Source organism: Alnus glutinosa, chromosome 7 (assembly GCF_958979055.1).
Source record: "Alnus glutinosa chromosome 7, dhAlnGlut1.1, whole genome shotgun sequence".
Taxonomy (NCBI): domain Eukaryota; kingdom Viridiplantae; phylum Streptophyta; class Magnoliopsida; order Fagales; family Betulaceae; genus Alnus; species Alnus glutinosa.
The window spans coordinates 18,550,462-18,574,694 of NC_084892.1; the positions used below are offsets into that span (position 1 = coordinate 18,550,462).

Sequence of the window (24,233 nt, forward strand, 5' to 3'; positions counted from 1 at the left end):
GTCATAGAGAGTTGCAAATGGATAGTTTGGCTGTATCTTGAATTTGTGGAACATCCTGTCCGCAATCCACCTAGAAGTTACAATCGAGGACTTGTAACATCTTGTACACCAGTGGTCAAGGTTCAGTGACTTAAGTATAAAAGTCATCTCACCCGGTACCAATGAACCATAAACTCTCCAAGGACAACCCTTGACATTATTCCTGTAGGCTCTAATGACCCGGTCCCCATCATTTTTTGTGAACTCAACATCCGTTCCCTTGAACAAATTGTATTCCCTCACAGCTTTCCTAAAATGGGCTACTGAATCAAATGACATGCCCACATCCAAATGTGGGTCTACCATGTCCACATCTTCGAATTGAGAAACCCTAGTAACACACCGAACCCCACTAGTCGCCTCAAACTCCTCATCACTTTTAGGATGACTTACCAAAACATCACTTCTGGCCAAATTAGAGGATACCTCATCCTCTTCCTCGTCATCCAACAATCTAGACGAATTGCCTAACCCACCAACATGAGTGGTATCTTGTTGGGCTGCCTCTTCATGGCCACCTTCATCACCACATTCCTCACCATCACCACCCTCCTCCTCACCAGAATCACCACCCACCTCAGAATCACCCTCCTCATCAAAATAAGAATCACTATCTTCTGATTCATCAGGCCCATCCCACGCATCGTCCTCATCATCACTCTTCAATGCCCTCCAGTATGGGTCATTTACAACCTTCATCCTCCTTTCCTCAACTCCACTATCCTCACCCTCTTCAACCTCACTCACATTTGAGACTAATTCAATAGCAGAATTTGAAAAAAACAACAGTGTACAACACAACAAGTTTATGGCCTAAAAATACATCAGCCATTTTGACGACATCCTCATCTGAGGTTAACAGAACTAATCTGTCTTCTAATTCTTTACCCGTCTCACAATAGTAAAGAAGGTCACCTGGATAGTATCCAAATTCTTTAACTACTCTTTCAATCTCAAAAAATGACAAATGATCCAGGTCATAAGGTTCTTCATACAACCCTATATTCCCACCAACATACGTGCACCTATGTCGCCTATCAAACCGGCTCCTATAATGAACACTAAAAATTACATCATTGCTTGCCATTGTATATGCCGGTTGCTTGACACTACACATATAAGATATAAACTAATATGAGTATTTACGCATGAGTAATTTTGTATGAGTTGCTTGAATTCATTTTGTGTTAATTTAAGTTTTTAAGATTTTGATTTTTTGTTGTTAGGGCAAATTTTTACTACATGTGCTTACCTATCAACTTCATATATATGAAAATTTCATTATGTTATCAAACCCTAGATTAGAGGTATTTTTATTAACTCTAGGTCTAGTATACATATATTTCTGGAAAAGTAAAAAGTCAATTGAAGTGTTTATTAATTGTTAATGCTTATAGAGGCAGTACTTTAGATACAAAGTATAATTTCAAGCTGTAAGATTCTATGTACCTAATTGTGATTATTTAATGGATTAATTGTTAAATCTGTTCTAAACAATAAAATAAACTCTTCAGGTTGAACGAAATGTAATCTACACATTTGAGACAATTGTTTTTATACATAAACCGAAACATATTTTTTAGTTGTGGACCATCCTATTCCCAACGTTTTCCCCCATTACAAAGACATTCGGGACCACCAACAAAGGGAAAAACACAACAACCGTGCAAGACCTCTACAGGAAAAAAATAATAAAAAAAGCAACAAAAAAAATTAAACAATCAACAAAACCATCGACTTTATCGCACAAAACAACAACAACCACACAGAATGTTGGAGTGAAATTTTGCTTTCACTCCGACTTCGACAACAACAACACACTTTCTTATTTTAATGAAAAAGTGAAAGTCGGCTGATACCTGAAACAAGTGTGACCTTTTAGTGCGAATCTGGGTTTGTTCCAATTTTTTCGTGCGAATCCACCGTCCGTCAGGATTGAAGTGCGAGTCTTTGGTTCTAGAAGATTTCTAGGATTTCTAAGTGTAGAAGACCAGTTGGGCGGCACTTAGTGACTTAGGTCACTAACTTCAGTCTTTGTCTTAGTTCTTCAAGGGGCATTTCAGGTTTTTTGGATGATAAAGTAAGGGCATATTCGTAATTCAACACCCCATCATTTTCAATTTCGAACAATATATTTAGGGAGGGTAATTTCATCTTTTACAAAACTCAGCAGATGGCAAACGGGAGATAAAAAGGGCTGAGATGGAACGTGAGGGTCACGTGACCCTTTGACCGTCTATTTTAACCAGGAAGACTGACGGAAGGGGGTGAAGTACGTAACAGTGATAGTTGAATGCTCTATTTTGGTCAAGTTGGTAGTTCATGGGGGCATAGCGCATTTTTTGGTAGTTCATGGGGGAAAAATGTAATTACCCCTTTTTTATTTGAATGGTTGAAATTTGAATGAAAAAGGTAAAAAAACAAAAAAACAAAAACAGTGAAACTGAAAGGGTCACACTGCATGCACACAGATCTGATAACTTCTAAAGCCACAGCCCACAAGCACACGACTCTCACCAACTCACACGGATCTAATCCGTCATTTACAAAAAAAAATAAAAATAAAAATAAAAAAATTGATCCGTTCGAAAGAACACGGTCACACCGTGACTCACGCACTGACGAATTTGATAACTTTTACTAAATCCACAATTAAGCAATCATGACACAACTCACAATTTCATAAAGAAAGAAAAAAGCGTACAACTCACACCGGCTTACATGGATCTGATTCGTCATTTACAAAAATAAATAATTAAAATTAAAAATTAAAAAATTAAAAATTAAAAATTAAAAAAAATGATCCTTCCAAAAGAACACGGTCACAGCCTCACACGCACACAGATCTAATATTCTAAAGCCACACGCGAAGTCAATTGATCTGATCTGAAAGTAATGGAAACTCATTGCAGCTGTAGTTGTAGAGTTGTAAACTTGACTTGAGTACTTGACTCTTTTAGGACTTGTAAACGGTGTGTTTTGGAGAAAAATTAAAAACTTGCCTTGTCAGCTTGTCTTCAACCTTCGCCCCTTCAACCTCTCAACCTTTTTTTTTTAATTTTTTTTTTTTTTTTTACCTATTTTATAGAAAGGGCAAATGTTTAAGTTATGAAAAAAAAAAAAAAAAAAAAAAAGACACGGCAAGGGGTGGGCAAATTTACCAATTGATAAAATGTTGAGGGGGGGGGGGGGGGGGGCATTCTAGGGGACAGGGGACCAGGGGCATAAAAAAAAAAAATTATACCAGGAGTAAGGATATTTTTTAAGAAGTGAGAGGGGGCACTTGACCCTTCTCGACCCCCTCTTTCCACCCCTGGTCACAGTGATGGTGTATTGCAAGAAAAATATGCCTAATTCATTGGTAGCTAGATATTTTGACAAACTGTACATGCCCTAATATTGTATATGTTGTTAGCATATTGAATAGATATACTCCTAATCCTGGTGTAAAGCATTGGGATGCTATTTCTAAATTGTGGAGATACTTAAATGGCACAATTAATTTTGCTTTGTCATATTGTGGTTATTCTTATTTATTGAAAAAATATAGTGATGCTAACTGGATTTTTTATTCAGATGAGCTAAAACCTATATGTGGCTATGTGTTTATTTTGGCTGGATGAGCTATCTCTTGAAAGTCCTCAAAACAGAATTGCATAGCAAGGTTTACTATAGAGTCAAAGTTAGTTGCCTTGGAGAATGGAGGAATTGAAGATGAATGGCTAAGGAGCCTATTAATTAATTGATTTGCCTTTATATACTAATTTAGTTCCACCTGTGTTTTTATTGTTATTGATAGGCTACCATAACTCGAGCAAAGAACAAGATTTATAATGAGAAAACTTCACAATATTATGAGGCAACTTATTGAGACCGGTATAATTTCCATGGACTGTGTGAGGTCAAAAATGAATTTTGCAAATCTTTTAACCAAGCCACTAGCAAGAAGGCTGGTGAATCAAACATCGAGGGGGATAGGACTGATACCCAAATTATGACACTGTGATTGATACCCAACCTCTGTGATTGGAGATCCCATGAATGAGGTTTAATGAGAAATAAAGTCACAAGTGATCATGGTGAGGTACTGTCATTTTATGTTAAACAACTATCTTAAATGAGAAGATTAGTGACGAGTTCGTCCTTATAGTGTAAGACAGCACAAGATGCAAAATAGTTAAGGATGAGTTTAAAACTCTTAATGGATCCATGATCCCTATATGTTGGGATGTGGTGTACACTGTACACACTCTTAATGGATACCACCTATATGAGCGTGGATGTGGTGCCGCTTCTTATGAGACTTAGGTAAGTTTCTAGAGCGCTCATAAAACCCAATGGTGCATGACTTGTATAAGGCACCAACCCGCTATAGAACAACTTTTTTTTTTTTTAGAAAGTTATATGGGTGATTAGTTTTGTCAACTTGTGGATTTGGTTAAAAGACTCTAACTCTACCATGATTCATTAAATTCCTACTTATTTATCCTAGGTGTGGTTAAAACTTTCGGGTTCCACGTAAATGCATGCTTTCAATCTCATTTTGTTTTACTATTTGTAACATGTTGGGGATTTTTGTTTTATTTGTTGCAAACATTATTTCTTTTTAGAAGTATTAAAACATGTTACCATTTCTCAATATGTTTATGAGTTTATATGAAGAAGAAAAATCAGTTTTAATAATTTGGTCTTAAAGTGTTTTGACTGTTTAGTTTTTTTTCTTCTTAAAGAGTTTTGACAGTTAGTCATAAAATCCCAAAATATAACCATTTGGTCATAAAGTGTTTTCAACGTATTTGGATACTATAGTAGATTTACTAAGCCATCTATAATGTAAATATAAGATACACTATGAGTACTTGAGAGATATATACATTTTTATATACTTTTATTGTTTTTACATGATATTGCTCCAATAAGATTATGAGATTATTTTCAAAAAGGAAAATCAAATGGTACGGTTGTTCTATTAGCTTCCATTCTTGGAAGTGTCATTCATGAAGATACACGCTATAGTCTAATCCTGAGAGATTGTGTATCAAAGGATCCGATCACATCGAGTTATATACTCTGAGAGGCACGAATCAACCATTAAGGACAATGCTCTTGTGTGATTTTATAGCATTGTGAAATCTTTCTATATTATATTTTCTTCCCTTCTCTTGTATTTTATTTATTTTATTGTTAATTTTTAGATTGGTATTATTTTATTTCAACTAGCATTTTGCTTACCATCCAAAACGATTTCCAAAAGAGTTGGCATAAATTCCCTAGCGAAATTGACCTGAAGGTATCTTGTTAGCCTAAAATTCGCTAATTGAGAGTTGTGGATCAGTGGATGAAATGAGAGGTCTTTGTCCTAGTGCTCTGTCGAGGTTGAAGTTTGTTATCATTGTTAAATATCAAACAAATTAAAGAGATAATGATTGTATTTTCTATTCCTTTTTGTAAAAACATCATTTATATTCTTCTATGGACATGCCCTTCGTTGTTTATTCGGATTCAAATCATAGAGCTCATTCTGCAACTTACCCGGCCCGTATAAAAATAAGTGGGGGTGTTGGCAAATTAATGTGCGCCCCCAAATATTGACATTTTATAAGGATCAAAACGATGTTATAAAAAAAAAAAAAAAAAAACTTATGTGCGGCCATATTGAGGCCAAAACACGAATGAATGATAACCGACCCATCAACACAACCCATCAGAACTTGCTAAATGATCGAACAAGTCATGCTTCCGAAAATGAATATTCTGCTAGACAAAGAATAAAGAGTCAGAAATGAGTAGATTAAAGCAAATAAAAACTAGAATGTGTGTAGTTGAATGCAATCAACAAGTCATCATAAAAGAATACAATATGAGGTCTTCTATCAATACATGCAACCCATTAAAATAGGAATACAAAGTGCCGTAACTTTAGGTCTTTTATCTCTCCACTGCTGCAACCTTCTTAACACCAACAGATTACTACCAAAACGGAACCAATTTCACTAAAGGAGACTTTTGGACTGCAAAAATAATGTCATTTAGATTCAATAAAAGGTGAAACCCAAAATCTTAATTAAACCAACAGCTAGCTTTTTTAGTTTTTTTTTCTTTGACAGACGTGGCATAGCCACATTGGTTCCAAATTTGGAACAAAATTTTGGTAAAACATTTTGGGTACTACGTATGCAGCATTTTTCTTTCCAAATTGAGAATCCTTAATTCTTTCTATGTTTGTTGGATACTCGTATAAAAAATCACGGTTAGTACGTGCTCGTTTTGCTTCGCCAAGAAACTCCGAGACCGAGAGTCGTTTCATCTCCATGTGGCAACCAGAAAGTAAAAGAAGCTGCCAAACCAATGTACGACAGCAAGAAGCAGAAGAGCTTAACCCCTCCACAGCTTTCCTCCAATGCTTGGAGCTAATCCTCCCATGGCTAACCCCACAAGAACTGGCCAATGTTTCTCTAACCTCCAAATCCCTCAACCAGATCTCCAAATCCATCACTCATCGCCGATCCTCCGACGCTTCCAGATCCTCCGAGAACCTCCCCATCCCATTCCACAACACCGCTGACAATCGCCCCTATGCCTACTTCATTTACACCCCTTCACAAATTCTCCCTTCTTTTGCTTCGCAATTCCTACGCCAATCTTGGGGCTTGGGCTCCTGCGTGAGACCCAACTCGGTGAGTCGGCTCTGCGTAGAACCGGTGAGGCTGGTGGACGAGTTGGGTGAGAGTGCATCTGGGTGCGATTGCCAGAGGTGTGAGGACCAAGTTCGGTGCCCATGTACTGGGTTGAATGGTTTGGATATAGCGAGCGAGTGCGGATCGAGTTGTGGGTGCGGGTTGGAGTGTGGGAATCGATTGACTCAGAGAGGGGTTTCGTTGCGGCTGAAGATTGTGAGGGATAGGAGGAAAGGCTGGGGTTTGTTTGCAGACCAGTTCATTGGGAAAGGCCAATTTGTGTGCGAGTATGCAGGTACGTTTTTTTCCAAGCTCCAGCTGATAATGGGCTCTTTTCGAAACAGCGTGATTTTGGGTTTTAGGTTTTGCAATTTCAACACGTAGTTCTTTGCCTACAATTTGAAAATACATATATATATAAAAATAAATAAATAAAAAAATAAAAATAAAAAATAAAAAATAAAAAAAGAGCAGGTTTTTCTTTGTTTCAAATTGTAATTTTTTTTTAAAAAAAATTGACTTCAAATATATCTGCTATTTGATTTAAAATCGAACTTTTGATGTGCAAAATCGGTCATTGTTATTAGAGGCCTCATATTTAGGAATGTTGTGATTAAATTGTGTGCGATTAGTGGTTAATTTTGATTGAGAAGGGTAACATGAATGAATCCCACTAGATATGTACGTTTTTGCATAATCCTGTTATTAAATAGTTAACGCCAGAGTAAGAGATGAAAACCATGGTATATATATGAGACTTGTTCAAGAAAGAAAGCCTGACGGGTGATAAAGCCTAATATTTGCCTTCTGCAATTGCCAAAATGTTGATACTTTGAACAAAAGGAAAAATATTTTGCAAACTCGAGGTGTTGATTTTAGTTTCTGTTTCTGTGGGATTATAGCCACAGTGGTTCTCGAATTTCGTCAGTGTTTTGATGGCATGCATCTCTGTTAAAACTGTCAGATTGTGTGTTTGTTTGTTTGTGTATTGAAACTTTGTTAAATTTGACATTTAATTTGCTTGCAAAAGGTGAACTTTTGACAACCAAAGAGGCAACAAGTCGGCAACAAATGTATGATGAACTTGTATCAGGTGGCCATTTTTCTTCTGCTCTTTTGGTTTTGAGAGAGCATCTCCCATCTGGGAAAGCTTGTTTAAGAATGAATATCGATGCCACAAGAATAGGAAATGTTGCGCGGTTTATTAACCATTCATGTGATGGTGGTAATTTATCGACCAAACTGGTGAGAAGCACAGGAGCTTTGCTGCCCCGCCTTTGCTTCTTTTCTTCAAGAGACATAAAAGAAAACGAGGAGCTTAGTTTTAGCTATGGTGAAATCAGGCTAACGTCTAATGGTTTGCAGTGCTTTTGTGGTAGCTCTTGTTGCTTTGGAACATTGCCTTCCGAACATACTTAGGGCCTGTTTGGAAGAAGCGCTTTTAGTACCTAAGTAGTTGTGCCAAGCAAAAATGGTCCCGCTTGGTAAAAAATGAGGTTTTTTTTTTTTTTAAAAAAAAAAAAAAAGCTCTATTTCCAAACACAATCCTAAAGGAATTTCTTTGTTATAGGCCTCCCAATTCATTGCTGTGGAACAGTTCTTATTGTTGTATGATGTTCAAAGGTGTATAACTAGCTAGTATGATGTACTGTTTATTTTGGAAAGTTTTATTGGTGGGCAATTTCTTATTTGTTTCTTGTTTTGCAAAAGAAATAATATGAGGCAAAGATTTCATACGTATGGACTTGCTGCTTGACTTTTAAAGGCTGTTTTGTTCATGACGGGGACTACATGCCAGAGTGCTTTGCTTGAATTCAAGCAGCTGGGAATTCTCTATCAATTGGAAATCCTTTCCGAAGGAATCGGTAGGGAGGGGATCGAGCTGTTTGCGGGGCTCATTGGGGGAGTTTTTCAAGCTCACTCTTAAAGGGCTTCGGTTAGAGATGGGCGGATAGAGATTTTTAGCAATTTTTAGCTTATATTGTCAATAATTTAGATAGAAAATGTAAGGGTTTTGTGGGTTCCACTTCTCCAACAAGTGGGCATGCTGTCGGAAAATCTGTTGAGGCAAATGAGTTTTATAGAGACTTTCAAATTTACTGTCGAAATTGTTAACAATTCAAAAAATAAATAAATAAATTGCTGGAGTTCTGATCCGTCAACACTTTACATTCTCTCGTACTTCTTTGTACCGAGTGCATTCCACTAAAATTTCATCTTACTTGCCTTTCTTTTTGCATAAAGTAGGGCTGGCAAAACGGGTCACCCGACACAACCCGTTTACGACACGTTAAGACCCGCAACCCGTTTATCTTAGACCCAAATACGATCCGTTTATGTTAACTGGTCGGGGCTCCAAACACGACACGAACACGATAATTTCACGGGTCCCGTTTATGACACGTTAAGACCCGCAACCCGTTTATCTTAGACCCAAATACGATCCGTTTATGTTAACGGGTCGGGGCTCCAAACACGACACGAACACGATAATTTCACGGGTCACCCGACACGACCCGTTAAACCCATTTAACATAATATGTCGAATCGGGTCGACACGACCCGTTTAGCTTATAAGTTTTTTTTTTTTTTTTAATTATTATTTTGTGGGGGTTTTTTGTGAGTATTTAAATGAAATAATAATAATTTTAGCAATTCATCTCTAAACTCCTACTCCTAGTCTCTTAATAGGCTAGCACCAAATCACTTAATATGTTTAATTGTCTAATCAAATAACAAAAAAAAAAAAAAAAAAAAAAAACATTACATTATCATTACAAATTTACAAATACAAAAAACTGTATCATAATTGTCTACTCTTGAGATCCAATCCGCCAGACCGAGATAAACGGGTTGACCCGTTTATGACCCAAACCTGTTTAGGGTAGACTCAAACTCGTTAATTTCGTATCGTGTTCGTGTCAGATTGTCGAGTCGTGTCAAAATTGCCAGTCCTAACATAAAAGATATCAATGAGGAAAAACATGCACGTGTTTCTCCGCACTCACGTGACGCAAGCACAGATACAAGCAAGACTTGAAAGATGTTAAAATTATATTTTAATAAAGAAGATAAAATTATATTGTAATGTATAGTGCCTATCTCATGTAGCTTGCTAAAACCCTAGAGTAGGATATCATCAGTACGTAGCATGATTCGATTTGAGCGTAATCGAACAAAACCCATGAATAAACGGGAATATCCGATGTTATAAGAGAAAAATAGTATTTTCATGAAATTATCTATCAATAAATTACTTATTTTCTCTATTTTTTTCTTGTATGAAATTGAGTAAAATGTTAAGAAATAAAAATTTAGGCCGGTTGGTTTCGACGTAAATCCTTTTCTGAAAAATGTTTTACCAGACTGAAATTTAGGTCAAACGGAAAACGTTTTGGTTGACCAAGGAAAATAATACGTGGGCGCGTAAAATGGTTTACGGCTCTTGTTTGCATAAACCAATTTTTGTCCGCTTTTCCTCACCTTCGATTTCCAAAGAGCATTCTTCACATTTTCTCTCTCTCTCACCGTAGCTCTTCTTTGTTGTTGTCGTTGAGATTTTCTCTCGCTTTTGAACTACTTTCGTTTCTCTCTTGCACCCAATTAATCTCAGGTACTCTCATCTCTTTCGCTAACTCCTTCTGGCCTTCCTTGCTTTTTGGTTTTTGAGTTCCCTCCCCCACCCCAATTTCTATGGGTATATCTTCCATTTCACTGCATAAAACTCTTTTGTCTCTCACACTCGGCCAGCCCACTGTTTCTAAAGGAAAAAAAAAATACAAAACAAAAGCTCTCAAAATCTCTCTCATTCTCTCGGTCGGTTGTGGACAGCAATGGTGCAATTAATATTCCAGCAATAAGTGGTATATTTACTGTGATGTCTAAATTATTTTTTAAAAAGAGCACAGTTATTCTGTCCAAATTTTATAAGATTATAATAAAAATTGTTTATAGTTAAGTCGTTGTGCCGTCCAATCGTCCATCTGTTTTTAAAATATAAAACTCATTATTTATATTAATAGGGTCTTTATGTCTATTTATATATATATATAAGCTTTTAATGATAATACCGTTATAATGCCCATTTTAGTTTAAAGGATAATTGCATCATTGGTCTATGAGGTATGTCATATTTACGAATCACTTCCTATATATAGTTTAAAAGGTTCATGGAAGGTCCTTGTGGTAAACTATAATTACAAATTAATCACTGAAGTCAAATTCCGTTAAAATTTTTGACAAATTCTATTAAATGCCACGTCAGCACCACATCAAACCAATAAGATGGCAACGTGTGTCCATCTTAATAAAAAAATTATAAATTTTTTAAAAAATAAATAAATAAACTTATTTTAAAAAAACAAAAAAACAAAAAAAAAAAAAAAAGAGAGGGGGTGGCCGCGCGCCACCCACGGCCACCTCAGAAGCTGGGGTGGCCATCGGGCCAACCCTAGAAGGTCCAGGGGTGGCCCAGGCGCGCGGCCACCTTCATTGGCTTTGAGTGGCCCAGGCGCGTGCCACCCCTAGCGGCCATTGGGAGTGGCACGCGGCCACCTTTATTGGCTTGGAGTGGCCCAGCTACCTCTTTCTCTTTTTTGTTTTTTTTTTTCCTTTCTTTTTTTTCTTTTTTTGATTTTATTTTTGCTCGACCGGTTAGTGGTTTTTAGTTGATGTACCTTTTAAGTACGTTTTATGAGTAACTTTTTTAGTTAGTAGCTTTTAAGCTGTTAAATATTAAGCAGCTTCCAGTAAGAAGCCTATCAGATTGTTAGGACGACTTATATTTTAGTGTGTTATTTGTTAATATGTTTTTTTAATATTGTTTTAGATCGATAACCCACTTGCCCGACCCGATAACCCGTAACCTGCATGGATATAACGGATACCCGCCCTACCCCATTAATGCGCAACCCGCAGCAACTGCTAAATAAATTTACGGGCCTCGTGTCCAAATTTTGCAATCCGACCATCGTGTGTGCGTGGGCCTGGGGGCTCAAGAAAACCCCCAAACCGTATGCGTCAACGCCGTGCCTTAGGACATTATTTTGGGTGATGCCTTTTGCTGAAGCATTGGTACGGTGCCACTTTAGGTATACTTGTTGGACACCACAAGATCTCGATTCGTCTCTCATAGATCGATATATAAAGATGTCATACATTGCCATTCTAATTCCTTTACCTACATGATAACTTTTATTTTGACTTTTGTCCCTTTTTTAAAGAAAATAAAACTCTAAAGCTAGTAAGGGAACTACCTTACCACATAGACAAAGTGGTTAAGTGTTGTGTCTTGAAATGACAAAATATCATATTTCCGATATATAATGATATATAGACGCATACGGTTAAGACAAGTAGGGCATAAATGGTTTTTTTTTTTTTTTTTTTTTTTTTTTTTTTTTTTTTTTTTTTTTTTTTTTTGCTTTATATCAAAATATGAAATGGCAGACATAAATTCAACCATATTTGTTCTAGTAAATCAGCAAATGAGAAAATTTCAGCAACATAAACCTAAAAATAATAGAAGAGATATCTTCTAACTTATGTGTAATAGCCTTTTTGATAGAATACACAGACTCCTGATTTATGGGTTTTGTGAGTAACCCTAAATTAAAACTTTTACTTAATTATTCCTCCGGTCAATGTATAAAATCAATTAGAAAAAAAAAAAAAAAATCAACTTCGATTTTGATTCTATCTACAAATAATTTCGTACTTGGAATAAATTACCAAAAACTTGTAATTGTGTTTAATTTTAACCACAATATATATAAATACATGTGATATATTAGCTAGGGAATTTCTTACCACATGCATTATTATGCTATGGGTAAAGAAATCTTTCTCTTTTTTTTTTCTTTTTTTTTTTTTAATTTGCGAAAAAAAAGTGATATATAGTTCTAAGCAGGAGCACCAATTAGCTAGCATGCATGGTGCTGATAAGAAAAAAATCATCTCCGGTGAAGTATCTTATTGGCAAACATAGATGGAATCCGACTCTGTTCCTCATCTTCTTCCTCATCGTGGGATGGTCGTGAAAGCTGTAGAGGCTCTATGCTATGGGAGGACGGTGCAAGGTCGAAATCTGTTGTGAAACCACTCATGCTGATGAGGTTATTCGAAGCAGAAGAGTTGTTGGAGAACGCCGGCTGCAGCACTGCAATATTATTGTTTTGCTGTGAGTTCTGAATGGCATTTGCGTATGCAAACCTGCTGTTTATAAGCTGAGTTTGCACCATTCCCAGCTCCGCTTGCAGAGATGCCACCTGAATATTATACATATATATATATATACCAACAGTTTTTCTCAGTTTTCTTATAGAGTACTGCATGCTTCAACTTTCCTTTTAATAATTAAGGTAACAACATAATTAATATTAGTTAGGAAAAAGATAATTACCAGGTATATAGGACCCTATTTTTTTTTTTTTTTTTTTTTTTGTTAGAATTGTGGCGTAGTAATTTAGGAAAGATAAAAAGTGCGCACGCACGAGTAGGGTGTGAATATCTACAAGACTACAACCAAACAGCACATACTTGAACTTCTTGAGTGGATTTCAAAACACAATTTTCATCGCAGCTAAAAAAAGAAGAAAAAAAGAACCCAACCTGCTGTTGTAAAGCAAGTATGGTGGATACGCAACCATAAACTGGGTCGGATAACCTCGCCTGAGCTTCATACGATATTGTAACCACAGCATCGTGTCTCCGGCTCACCGGTATATGCAGCAAGAGCTTCGACACGTTACTTGCACCGAACACCTTGTGCACGGCTGCAAACCGAGCTGCTCCTTGGTCGGACCCGAAGTGGGGTGCAAATATACACCCACTGATGCACTTCCTCCTCAAGAACTTGCATGCCCCACACGGAGCCGCTCCCGGCACCGGCTCTGCCTCCGCCGGTGCCGTAGCATGCTTTCCCAGGACGCCCTTGCGTCGAGTTCCGGACGTTGGATCGCGTAGTGGCTCAGCCATGGGAATTAAGGGTACTGTTGGTTTAGATTGAGGAAGAAAGGAAGGTGGTGGGGTTGGTGCTTATATGTGAAGTGAAGAAAGTGCACGTTAGTCTCGTGAAAGGGTTGCAAGGTGAATGTGGTAAGCTTTTCGTTTTGAGAGAGAGAGAGAGACGTTATGGTTGGTAAAGAGGGAGATGAGTGAAATGGGAAGAGTCTGGTGTGAGGGGCACGAGCAAAGGGAGTGACAGAAATGGGAAATGATTAAAATATTGGTGTTAGTTTATTAGTCTTAATTTATTAAATTAGTTGTAAATAATAATTGTATGAAAGTTGAATAAAGAGGTTGTCTTCGTGGGAGGGCGCAAGATTTGTGCTGCGCTTGGCGTGTGTGTCAGTGTGTGGGATGGTGTGTACATGAACGAGACGTGCATGGGTTTCATACCATGGCAAGAAGCAAACTCACGTCCTTTCCAACTTCATTCATCGATCTTATCCAATTAAAACATAACTAATTTAATAGGTACGTGTTCGGTTGAATATAATTCTCAGTTTAAAAGACAACAAATTAAGTCGTAGTTTAGTTTTTTTGATCTACAAACAAAACGACTCTATCACCGAAACAAAAGATTTCGTGTTTAATTTGCACGTCACGTGTAACAAGCCCATCGGAGAAAATACATCTGTATAATAATTTATTTTAAATAATGATTCAATGTCACCTAAATATACAATATTTTACTACATTGTCTATGTGGCAAGGTGGTCCCCCATTACTTTTTGAGTTTTTTTATTTTTAAAAAATAAATTAAGGTGAGGGACCACCTTGCCACATAAACAAAGGGGTAAAAAGTTGTATATCTAGGTGGTAGTGAATTATTACTCATTTATTTTACTTCAAACCATTGCTAATAAAGATTTCTTAAAAATAAATATAGTTATATAATAATCAATGGCGTAGCCATGTATATATATATATATATATATAGAAGTCCTCTCATTATCTCATAACATAATTCTTGAAATAAAAGACTTTATGAATTTTTTTAAGCTCAACCCCAAATGCTCCTATCACTACAAAAAAAAAATAAATAAATAAAACCACATTTTTGAGTCGTTTTACTTTGTGGCGTCGTTCACTGTTGAAACGACTCCACTTATATAGAGTGGAGTCGTTTTAGCAGTGACACGACTCTACTGCTTGGAGTCGTACGTTCATTGTTGAAACAACACCACTTTGAGTGTGGTTTTGTTTCAACATGAAAGTTGACGTCATTTCACAATAAAACGACTCCAATGTTGGAGTCGTTCACTATTGAAACAGCGTCACTTGGTGAAGTGGCGTCGTTTCATCAATGAAACGACACCACCAAGTGACGTTGTTTCATTCATGAAATGACATCACTTTTCCAAGTGGAGTCATTTGAACAGTGAAACGACTCCACTTGGTAATGATGTGGGGTCGTTTGGACCACCAAACGACGCCAAGTGGCACTTGTCCCGCGCACCACCCCATTTCCCTCTCTCTCTCTCTCTCTCTCTCTCTCTCTCATAGCCTTCTCTCACTCTCTCAGCCATCTCTCACAATGCCGGTGACAGCCTGCCGCCGCCTCTTCCGCCGGTAAGTCTCTCACTCTAGATATGACTCTCTCTCTCTCTCTCTCTCTCTCTCTCTCTCTCTCAATCATGATATCTGTAACGCCTCAAATTTGAACTAGCAAATTCGTAAGCAAAAACATACGGTTTTCACGTAACATTACTACACTAGAGTTGAATTCTCGCAACGGAATATATATATATATATATATATATATATATATATATATATATATATATATATATATATATATATATATATATATATATATATATATATATATATATATATATATTATAATAGTCTGTTTGGATGCAAGAGTGAAATTCTGATCTATTCAACTTTTTGCTATAGTGTTTGCCTGTTTAAAAAAATAAATCATATTTTATTCAACTTTTTCTAATTTTATCTCATAAAGTCAAACCTCAAAATTCGCGCACCAAATAAGAATTAAATTCTGATTTCAAAAATCAAATACTCAAACGGACCATAATGGAATTGATAATAGAACACATAAGTGCTATCTGAATTACCTCAATATATTAATTAGACACATAGTTTTCTTTTACACGTAATAAGTACTCTTAACTACATTAAAACAAGAGCCACAAACGGCCCATACACATACATAAAAAGCCTACCAAATACAAACATCATTCTAAATATGTAAATACCATACTGTATTTACCCAACTTACATATAACAATGAATGTACACAAATAATTACAACTAAATACTAATAGGTACACAAATGTTAGCTTAAAATATTAAAGCTATCAAAAGTAATCCATAGATATCAAGATCAACATATGAGTCATAGCCAACCTGATCCCCTTCCTTCAGACCTGCATAAACATCTATGTGATTGTGGATATTACCACAATCTCATACTGTAATTGAGTTAGTCAACTGTTTCAATAATATAATAGTTACTGATTTATTTAGAAGCACATAATGCAATTATATATATATATACAAACCCACACATTTATAAAGCAATGATATTATGACAGTTTTATATGCAGAGTCTTATTTATTTTATTTCTTTCACTCCACTCGTTTAGAGCTATTACTCGGTTAACGGATATCTTTGGAGCTATTACTCCCTCACCATTTGCCGTGGGACTTAAACCCCCGATCTTCTTTATTTATCGTGGGACTTGAACCCCCGGTCTTATTAATTTGTTTGTTATTGGAAGCTTATGGTCCCAGTCTAGTTATTATTTAATCTTTCACAGGAGCCTAAGGTCCCACTAGTAGCCGTTGCCCCTTGCTACTTACAAGCTTTGTTATCAACAAATTTATTAGTCACAACAGTATAATATGTAATGTTTCATTCACACACATACATTTAAACAAATCTGAAATCATCATATTATGGAAATCAGTATCATGCTCAGTAAGTAATTTATACTTACTCCCTTTTCAGTACATCATTTTAGCTCTTCATCTACAATAAATACATATATACAAGAGATAGTATATTCATCAGTCCCCTTTTCCTAAACATTAAACATGTCATTTTTACATCTATTTTCAATCAAAGGGAATTTCAACATAATCAACCTATTATCATGATTTCTATTAAAAGAACTTAACACAATTAATTTATAAGCATACTTCTAATTAGAGGAAATTCAACATATAAACACAATCTTAATTAAACCTCACTCATTCACCACAATAGGAGCTTATAACCAAAATGGCTTTAAATCTCTTGTATAAACCTCTAACAATAAACGCTCAAAGCCTTTTTCCATAAAAACACCAGAATTCATCCAACAATACTCAAACATTTTTCTCTCAAAAGAATCACTTTAGAAACATCAACCTAGCATCAAATCTTCTCATCCTTAGCCAATATCATAAAGTCAGTATTTATTAATTATTTTAGAATCAATATCACTTCATCCTGTCAATATAAATCAAGACACACATCTCACTTTAGCAACCGAAACAGTCTCAAAACATTTAACATTAAAACAACAAACAATAAAACTTTCCAATTGATTTGGTTAAAACAACCCAAATAGGCAAATACCAATATCTAACTCCAAAAATATCACAACCATTCCAAAATCATCCACGGCTAACACAGGGAATAAATCCAGCTTCAAAACCTTTAGAGAAACAACCCAATCGGCTTTACATCTTGAACCCAACAAACCAAAACACACAATCAACTGTGAATCAACAAGACTAACCAATAAAAATCAAACTAAATTATAAGAATTACTCACTTTGAAGATTTTTGTTTAATATAGAAAATCCACTTGAAAACTATGCTAGAATCAGTCACGGGATGCTCCTCCACATCACTTGCAGGAACCAGTCTTAAACCGCCGAAAATCGCCCCTGGATCCACCGAAAATCACGTCCTCCGGTGACCCATGGAAGATCGAGTCTCCCTCTCTCCCTCTCTCGGTCTCTAAATCTCCCTGTGTCTCTCCCTCGATCTCTCTCTCCCTCTCTCTCGAAAAGGAAGGGAGAAGAATCAAGAAGAAGAGGAAGAAAGAACCGGGGAAGAAAGAAAAGAAGGTGTGAAAGAAAGAAGAGGGGTGAGTTGGGGGGGGGGGGGACCTATTATAAAAGCTTAGGAGGAAGATATTTTGTTTACAAAACTTACGAGTTAAGTTCTCTGCGATATTTTTATTAGCAGATATTTTTCATAATAGGTCTTTGATAAGCGTCGAATGTTGCATATCCAAGCCCCTTAACTTATATATGTTAATTTCTTAGCATTTTTATTTGCTTGATTTTGTGTTATTCAATTGTTTTCAGGTTTTAAATAAACATGCAATTAATTTTATTGATTTTGGGCTTAAAACACACTTTGAGAAGACCTATAAGATATGTTTAAGCTTTACCAATCATAATAGAAGACCTATATGATGTGGTTAAGTTTAATCAAATAAAGGAATGTATTAAATCAGAATTTCTTAATAAGAGTCAAGATCGGATTGGATTCAAATTTGGATTCTGCACATGTCTCAGTGTTTTGACCATAACTTTCTACTTAGATCTCTTATTACAATTTAATTCATGGCGTTGGAAAGCTAATAAAAAATTAAACAAATATGTCAGAAATAGGTTTTTCCTAATTCTAAAGTTTTCTATGCCAAACTTTCTCTGCAATAAAAGACCGCAAATCTGGACGAATTTGGAATCATTTTCCTACTTGGATTAAATTTTCAATCTCCTACTTGGACTAAGAGATTAAGTTCTGATTTTTCTTGGATTCCTAAGGCTTTTAGATCTCTTCTAGTCTCTAAAATAGATCTTTAAGCCTCAAGAGAAGGTGTGCTTAGCTTTAGACAGAAAATTCTTCTTGGAGGCTTGAAAAGTTGAAGAGAAGAAAAACATGGCAGAAGGCCATCCCAGCACCACGATGAGTGGCTAAATTCGTAATAGGATGTTGATGTAGCCCTATCCAAGTAACAACGATTTAATTGTATTTTAATTTAGAATTTTCTATATGCATGATGGTTGTATAACTGTGAGAATTGATCTTAATGTTTATATTCAATCATTATGAATTTCTTATCTTGTTTTAGAATGTGTTTTATATTGATTGAACTCAATCCTTCATATTTTCTGTGGTTATGTGAATGATTATTATATAACGGTTTTAATTGACGTATGACCAAGAGGGTTAGATAGGTCATGCTTAGGAAAGACAGATTATACTACACCATACTTTAGTATAATTTAGGTAGACAGTTCGTACCAACCGAAGATGGGTTTTACTATTCTATTGATTGTGTGTATCCTATTATAGATGTAGCTAATCCATACCTAGGGAAGACAGGTCGTACCGCATCTTAGTGGTTAGGTGGACGGTCTATGCTAACTGAAGATGGATTATACTTATTCTTTAGAGGTAATTTATTGACTACTCGAGTGAGATGAGCCATATATAATGCATAGTATGAATTTTCCTTGTTAATTTATTATTGACCATTGTTATGCTGTGAGTGATGAAATCAGTCCCATATTCTTTCTCTCATCAATACAATCTATATTTTTTTTGTCTTTAGTTTTATGCATTTAACTTAGTTATAAACAAAATCAAATCAAACTTCTTTTAATTAAGTTATATTTAATTTTGAAAAACTTGATAGCAATTCCTACGCAGTCCTTGAGGTTTGACACCCTCAATATAACCATATCCTACAAGGATTCGTACTATTGCGAGTGACAATTTTATTATTGATATTTTTGTACACAAAACAACCACATCAATTTTTGTTGCCATTGCCGGGGACTGAAAACAGTTATGTTATAAAATTTTAAAGATTTAATTTAACTTGATTCTTTTCTGTTTTTATTTTATTTCTAATTTTGGTTTTTTTACTTTTTTTTTTTAATATTTATTTTTCTTTTGTTATTTTATTTTAGTTTTGTTAATTTATTTCATGTGGGGAGGCATTCCAACACCTCATGGACCATGTTCATATTGCTATAGTCTTTATCATCATGTTAGAGATTGTCCTACTGCCGAACAATTTTTTAATTATTCTTATGAGCATATGAACACAGTGTTCTCTATAACTCGGCATGGAGAAGCCAGTTTAATATCTCATGGCAAGCTCAAGCTCTTGATCGAAAATTATGCTCCACAATTTCATAAACTGTTCCATCAGACATATTCCCAGTTCAATGATCAATCATATACCTCTCAATATCAAGCAACTCCATAGCAGCAGTCTCAGGCTACACCATCTCCTCAGTCAGATTCTGGCATTTAGGCTCAGATCTTGAAACTTTTGAGTGAGATCAATCAGAAATTGGACTCTCATAATCAGATGATAAACTCTCACTTTGAATTCATTGCCAAGATTGAAGCTCACGAAGAGGAACTATCACCCCATCTACTGGCCTTCACAACAACAGTCTCAATAGGAACAACGTACCCCTCAATTTTTCGCCAAGATAGAAGCCGAGATGGAAGCTCACATTGAACAAATCATCAACCACCTCAATAGAGAAGAAGAATAGCTTCAAAGTTAGCGGGTGGCCAATTTTGATGGACACTACATGGTGGATGAGAGTACTTCTTCTCATGAGCAAGCCATCACCACACTAAAGAATGGAGAAGTGGTCGAAACCCATGTGGAAAATAGGAAAAATGAGCAAATTGAGGCCCCAAAAACTTTACATCGGGCAAAAGGCGAGGAATTGAGCACTGAGGCTCCTTCATCATCCACTCTTATTCTCAAAACGCCATATGAACCCCGAGCTTGTATTCTAGGTAATCTAAAAATTTCGTCTTTAGAGACAGATAACACTCTTCCGGTCATTATTGCTTATGATTAAACAAGAAGCGAAAAGAGTAGTTTGTTAGGGCTGTTAGAAGAGCAAAAAAATACCATCAAGGTAGAAAACTTCATCGAGTATTCTCCTCATTTTAGTCCAGTTCATAGTTCACTTCTGGATGAGAAACTGTTTAAGAATACTAAGAGGGATCTACCTCGATATGCGGACATTCGAAATTACCTTTCTGTAGGTAAAATTTATTCTCTTTGGTCCAAGAGAAGAAAAGATTGGTCCTTCAAATTTAAACTTTAGGGTCAGAGAGCACTGAGCGCATCAAGGATGTGGATTCCGTTGGCTTGGCGGATCCCACATATTTTGACTAAATGAGTCAGCTTCATAGATTCGAGCACAAGCCATGTACACTCGAGTCCTCCATTAGACTAGGGTACATGATCTCCTTCCTGATTTATCTTCTCCATTGTTGTTTCATTCTTAGTATATATTTTTTCAACAATGTGTTGCACTTGACTGGTATTTGGTTGGAGTATCACTCTCTTTTTCAAGATATGTGTTTTTGCAATCAAGTTTGGAGGTATGATATGCCCTACATTTACTCATTCAAGTATTTCTATCCTCTTACTGTTATGTTCAGTTCTATACACACATTGGGGACAATGTACGATTCAAGTTTGGGAGTATGGGAGAGCGAAACACTATCCAATATTTTGCTATGTTATCTCTAAGAATTTGATTGAACTTTAATTCTTATTTGTATTTCATTGGTGAGTTTAATATGATGAACACATGATCACTTGACTAGGGAATTAAGAAGTTTTGTTATTTTTTTTGGCAGCATGAGATATTACTTGTTTCAATTTGATTCTCACAAGCACACTAGCACGTAGTCTATGAGGTATGAAATTTGAAATCAATTATGTCTGTTATCAATATCTTGGATGCAGCTGGGTAACTTATTGGAGGAATAACCTTGGCATAAAAAAAAAAAAAAAGGAAAAAAAAGAAGAGAGAATAATATTGATCACTTTAAGCTTTTCACTGAGTAACCGGACCTCTTGCCTCATTAAGCATTGAGTGTTTGCGTCAAAAAGTGAAAGTTTTCTTTGATTGATAGAGTGGCTAAATTTAGTTTCGTAGCCTTTTTGACTCAAATTAGTAAGTCTTTAGGGTGTTTTACACTTAGTGCCTTGAAACCATCTGGTTTGGGAGTTATTGACCTAACACTCGTTACATGGGTCAATTAGAAAGCTTAAGGGAACTAAGCATTGCACTGCCTGCATATATATATATATATATATATATATATATATATAATTAATAATAATAATAAATATGCATTGGTTGTTTTATCTAATGGGGAGTCCAGCAAATTTTGAGTATTGAACCATTCATGATTGAGATTAATTTTTGAAACCTCATAACTATGTGTTAAGTTCACTTTATACTAGTTGAATCTTGTGATATCTCATAATGCCATGTTAGTAGCTTAATTTTTAATTCTCTGAAACTGTGAAGATTGAGTTTATTTTATTAAGCTTGCCAATGAATGAGAACAAATATTTTTATGATGCTGTATTCTTAGGGTTAACATGATAGGAACAATGTTTGTAGGTATCATTCCTGGCAAACCCTCACAAGACTTCACTCATCCACTATGGAGTCCTATAAGTTTAAAAGGTTTGTTGCATACACTAAATGTAATTGTACATCCCACGAAAGAATGATTTATCTTGTTGCTTTTCAGTTTTATTTCTTGTTTTATATTGCTAAGGAACTAGCAATATGTAAATTTAGGGGTGTGATACGCGTCGAATGTTGCACATTCAAGCAGCTTAACTTATATATGTTAATTCATTAGCATTGTTATTTGTTTAATTTTGTGTTGTTATATTGTTTTCAGGTATTAAATAAACATGCAATTAATTCCATTGATTTTGGGCTTAAAACACACTTTGAGAAGATCTAGAAGATATGTTTAAGCTTAACCAATCATAATAGAAGACCTATATGATGTGGGTAAGTTTAATCAAATCAGGAAAATGATTAAATCCGAATTTCTTCAATAATAGTCAAAATCGGATTGGATTCAAATTTGAATTATGCACACGTCTCAGTGTTTTGATCATAATTTTCTGCTCAGATCTCAGATTGTAATGAAATCGGTGGCATTAGAAAGCTAATAAAAAATTCAACAAATATGTCAAAAATAGGATTTTCCTAATTCTGAGGTTTTCTATGCCAAAATCTCCCCGCAATAAAAGACCGCAAATCTGGAACAATTTGGAATCATTTTCCTACTTGGATTGAATTTCCAATCTTCTACTTGGAGTAAGAGACTAAGTTCTGATTTTTCTTAGATTCCTAAGGCTTTTAAGCCCCTTCTAGTCTCTATAAATAAACTCCTAAGCTTCAAGAGAATGTGTGCTTAGCTTTAGATAGAAAATTCTTTTTGAAGGTCTAACAAGTTGAAGAGGAGAAGAACATGGCAGGATGCCATCCTAACACCACGATGAGTAACTAAATTCGTAATAGGGTATGTAACCCTTTCCAAGTAACAATGATTTAATTGTATTTTAATTTGAAATTTTCTATATGCATGATGATTGTATAACTGTGAGAATTGATCTTAATGTTTATATTCAATCATTATGAATTTCTTATCTTGTCTTAGAAAGTGTTTTATATTAATTGAACTCAATCCTTTATATTTTTTGTGATTTTGTGAATGATTGTTATACAACGATTTTAATTGACATATGATCAGGAGGGTTAGATAGGCCATGCCTAGGAAAGACGGATTGTACTACACCCTAGTTTAGTGTAATTTAGGTAGATAGTTCGTACCAACGGAAGATGGGTTATACTATTCCATTGGTCGTGTGTATCCTATTGAAGATGTAGCTAATCCATACCTAGGGAAGACGAGTCATACTGTATCTTAGTGGTTAGGTGGACGGTCCATGGCAACCGAAAATGGATTATACTTATTTTTTAGCGGTAATTTCTTGATTACTCGAGTGAGACGAGCCCTATATCATGCATAGTATGAATTTCTCTTGTTAATTTATGATTGACCATTGTTATGAGGTGAGTGGTGAAATCAATTCCCTATTCTCTCTTATCAATACAATCTTTATTTTTTTTGTCTTTAGTTTTATGCATTTAAGGTTCGACACTCTCAATATAGCCCTATTCTACAAGAATTCGTACTATTGTGAGTGATAATTTTATTATTGATATTTTTGTACACAAAACGGCCACATCTATCTTTACCATTTTAATATAATCTATTACAATTATAATTTGAACTCGTTATTAGTCTAATTTGTCTCATGAATAATATTATACACAATGAATATTACAATACTAATAAATATTATAATATCAATAACATTATTATACCAATTCATTCATTGAATATTTAAGTTTGTCTATTTATTATTTAAATCACTTAGTATTATTATTAGCGCATAATAATAATCTCCTTTATTTATAAAATCAGTGTTTATAAAATAATAAAACTAATGAATATTTATTTTCATAAATACGCGTAATCTCATAAATTTCTCAAGTATTAATATTATATCAATTATAAGTGTTAATATAATTTTAATGTCTAAAGGCAATTAACTTTAACAGCTGCTGGACATGAAAATTGTTCCCTGTAGTATTAAGTGGATCGAGCGCCATCTC

The 24,233-nt window shown here is 35.3% G+C and overlaps 2 protein-coding genes across 2 annotated transcripts; one reads left to right on the forward strand and one right to left on the reverse strand.

Annotated features, from left to right (window-relative positions):
* The first annotated feature begins 6,237 nt into the window (after window positions 1-6,237).
* On the forward strand, window positions 6,238-8,452 carry LOC133873465 (histone-lysine N-methyltransferase SUVR3). The gene is made up of 2 exons (XM_062311167.1): window positions 6,238-7,011; window positions 7,747-8,452. Exons 1-2 carry the CDS (start codon window positions 6,258-6,260, stop codon window positions 8,133-8,135), a joined length of 1,143 nt encoding a protein of 380 aa, XP_062167151.1. The 5' UTR covers window positions 6,238-6,257; the 3' UTR covers window positions 8,136-8,452.
* Window positions 8,453-12,469: 4,017 nt separating this feature from the next.
* Window positions 12,470-13,737, reverse strand: LOC133874286 (LOB domain-containing protein 20). Its single transcript, XM_062312173.1, has 2 exons — window positions 13,326-13,737; window positions 12,470-12,982 (listed from the first exon to the last, which is right to left on the reverse strand). The coding sequence occupies exons 1-2, from the start codon at window positions 13,689-13,691 to the stop codon at window positions 12,668-12,670; spliced, it is 681 nt and encodes a 226-aa protein (XP_062168157.1). The 5' UTR covers window positions 13,692-13,737; the 3' UTR covers window positions 12,470-12,667.
* Between the last annotated feature and the right edge of the window lie 10,496 nt (window positions 13,738-24,233).

Bases quoted from the DNA above. Each gene is read 5' to 3' on its own strand.
- LOC133873465 (XM_062311167.1), top strand. From the start codon at position 6,258: ATGTTTGTTGGATACTCGTATAAAAAATCACGGTTAGTACGTGCTCGT. The intron at 7,012-7,746 runs GTACGTTTTTTT...TGCTTGCAAAAG, and splicing joins ATTTGTGTGCGAGTATGCAG to GTGAACTTTTGACAACCAAA.
- LOC133874286 (XM_062312173.1), bottom strand. From the start codon at position 13,691: ATGGCTGAGCCACTACGCGATCCAACGTCCGGAACTCGACGCAAGGGC. The intron at 12,983-13,325 runs GTTGGGTTCTTT...TATAATATTCAG, and splicing joins TACTTGCTTTACAACAGCAG to GTGGCATCTCTGCAAGCGGA.